The sequence below is a fragment of the Guillardia theta genome (genome assembly GCF_000315625.1).
Source record: "Guillardia theta CCMP2712 unplaced genomic scaffold GUITHscaffold_4, whole genome shotgun sequence".
NCBI lineage: Eukaryota > Cryptophyceae > Pyrenomonadales > Geminigeraceae > Guillardia > Guillardia theta.
The window spans coordinates 994,064-996,664 of NW_005434670.1; the positions used below are offsets into that span (position 1 = coordinate 994,064).

The following is a 2,601-nucleotide window of genomic DNA, read 5'->3' on the forward strand; positions in this document are numbered from 1 at the left end:
GAGGAGGAGGAGGAGGAGGAGGAGGAGGTCACTATGGTCCACAGCCCCACCAGGGAGAGGTCACACAGCGCAGCTCGGCGCAGGTGGTCCTTGACCGCAGCCCTCCTGGCGAAGATGAGACGGTCGGGGGAGACGCCGGCAGCTTGCAGCTCCCTCCGCAGGTTCCTCTCCGACACCGGCGTCCCCTCCAACATCCACAGGACAGCGTTGCTGACATTGCCCAGCAGGCTGGTCCAGGAGGAGAAGGTCACGGGGTCGACCTTGAAGTGCTGGTTGAAGTTGCAGAGGACGAAGCTCGTGGCAGGCAGGAGGTTGTTCACCTTCCTCATGCTCAGGTCGAGCTCCCCCAGCGTGTCGAAGTCGAGCTTCGACCCTCCAGAGTTCGCCCACAGCTGGTGGACGAGGCGGTGGGAGGGCCCGAGGAAGCTCTCGGGGAGGAGCAGGAGGCGCTCTGTGAAGGACGGGGCGCTTTCAGGGGAAGCGACGACTCGGTCCGCCATGTAGTAGTCTATCCAGGGGGCTCCAGTGGTCCCGATGTAGCCGTGGTAGTGCACCTGGACAGGAGCAGGGCGAAGGCTGAGGACATCCTGTCTGTGGTCGGAGGTGTATCCTATCAGGTCGAAGAGGATGCAGATGCCTGCTGAGTTGACCAGGTCCGCTGCCCGCACCGACTCCTCCCTGTCCCACTTCCTCTTCACGTTTGGCCCTCGCCCGAGCATGACGATCTTCACGTCTCCGACCAGGTGGCGGTTCTTGCTCTCCGCAGCCGCTGCCTGCTGCTGCTCGTGGATGAGGAACACGGTGACGTCCATCCTGGACAGGTCGTGGAGGGAGAGCACAGAACGCATCATGTTGCCCACGGGATGATCCCGTAGGAGGTCGCTGGAGATGTAGCCGATGCGCAGGCGAGAGGAGAGCGTCGGGCTCCAGGAGGGATATGCCCAGCTTGGGACTTCCTCCTCCTCCTGCTCCTGCCTGCTCCTGATCTCCAGTGGCTGCACCATCCCCATCGTCCTGACTTCCTCCAGGCTCAGGTCGAGGCCCCAAAGATGGAGAGGAGGCTGGGCCCCTGCCCCACAGACTTGTCCTCCCTCGCACTCAAAGTTCCACTCGTTGCGCTGCAGGAGCAGCACGTCGGGAGGGAGCTGGAGGATAACGGACATCATCTCTTCGTCCTCCTCCCTCCACCTCCACTCACACCCCATCACCCGCACTGGAATCATGCGGACGAACGGGAGGTTGGCCATCTCCATCCTAGTCAAGCACCCGTCGGGGCGTTGACAGTCTGCCGCCTTGGACTCCTTGCAGGCAAGGCAGCGGCGGCATCGTTCCAGCAGTGAATCATCGAAGCGGAAGGCCCGAGCGATCTGAAGGCAAACTCACTCCATCAGCAACGATGAAAGTTGGAGGGAAACCTGAGACGCCCGATGCAGGTTCTCCTTTGCGCTGGTAAGTTTGTTATGGTGCAGATCGTAGACGGTCAGCTGGGAAGGAGGGAAGCAGGATCAGCAGGAGGAAACGAGACAGCAACAGCACTGCACACTTGCAAAGAAGTGTTGTACAAGTTGGTAACGATGTCCAGCTCGAAGTCAGGGACTTGACAGCCAGTGATGGCTGGTTGACATGGCTCGTGAGACATGCGCTTCATTCCCTCCTCGCTGTACTTGATGAACGTGATGGGGTCTCCCTGTGCGAATAGACAATCAGAGGAGGAGGAGGAGGAGGAGGAGGAGGAGGAGGAGATAATGAGGAGGAGGAGGAGGAGGAGGAGGAGGAACAGCAGGAACAGCAGCAGCTAAAGAAATTTCCCACCTGGTGGAGGTAGAGATTTGCGATGGACCAGAACGCGTGCTCGTACTTGAGCTGATGGTGTAGAGTGTAGTTGATCCCAGCAAGGAGAACTTGTTCTGCCGTGCGGAAATCTTTCCTCTTCCTCAGGATGTTCGCGTACGTTACCGACGTCATATGGTCCACCTGCATCTCGGCCGCATGCTTCGCAGCGTTGTACGCTTCCTCTGCTCAGCATGTCACAGATGGAATTGCAGCTCCTTCTCTCACCCTCCATCCCAATCGCCATGTAGGAGTTCGCCATATTGTTCCATGGCACGTTCGAGTCCGGACGGAGACGTGCGGCCTCTCGCCATTGCGCTATCGCCTCCTCGTGTCTGCCAGCTTGAGCATGATCGTTGCCAGCAATCAGGTGCTGGAGGGGATCAACGTCGCTACTGGCACCAAGAACTCTCCCTTCCCAGTGGAGCAGCAAGAGGAGGAGGAAGGTTGTGCGCATGCCCAACCATCAACGCAGAATCTGAAGACCATGAAAGTCATCAGGGAAGCAGCTCAGGGATATTCTTCGTTTGATGGAGAGCTATCATCCTTTGCTCTTGCGACTATTTCAGTCCCACACGCTCTGGCGATGATTCCTTCCCTATTGCCCATCTCTCCCTCTCCTGCCTCCCTCCCTTCTCGTTACGTTCTTCCTCCTTTCTTTCTCCCTCCTCCGCTTTCTCACTCCCTTCCCTCCCTCCCTTCCCTCCCTCCCTTGAACAAACCGAGGATGGCATACTCGGCATCGCCAGGACAAAGTACCGGTCCTTTCAT

The 2,601-nt window shown here is 58.8% G+C and overlaps 1 protein-coding gene across 1 annotated transcript in view; it reads right to left on the bottom strand.

The window, feature by feature from the left end:
• The window catches only part of GUITHDRAFT_84189 (hypothetical protein), a gene marked incomplete at its 5' end in the record, with an annotated part of 2,214 nt that extends 1,495 nt beyond the window's left edge, over positions 1-719 (bottom strand). Inside the window, one exon of the mRNA XM_005841118.1 lies at positions 51-719. Coding sequence (XP_005841175.1) covers positions 51-719 — 669 coding nt within the window. The remainder of the gene's footprint in view (positions 1-50) is intronic.
• Positions 720-2,601: the final 1,882 nt, after the last annotated feature.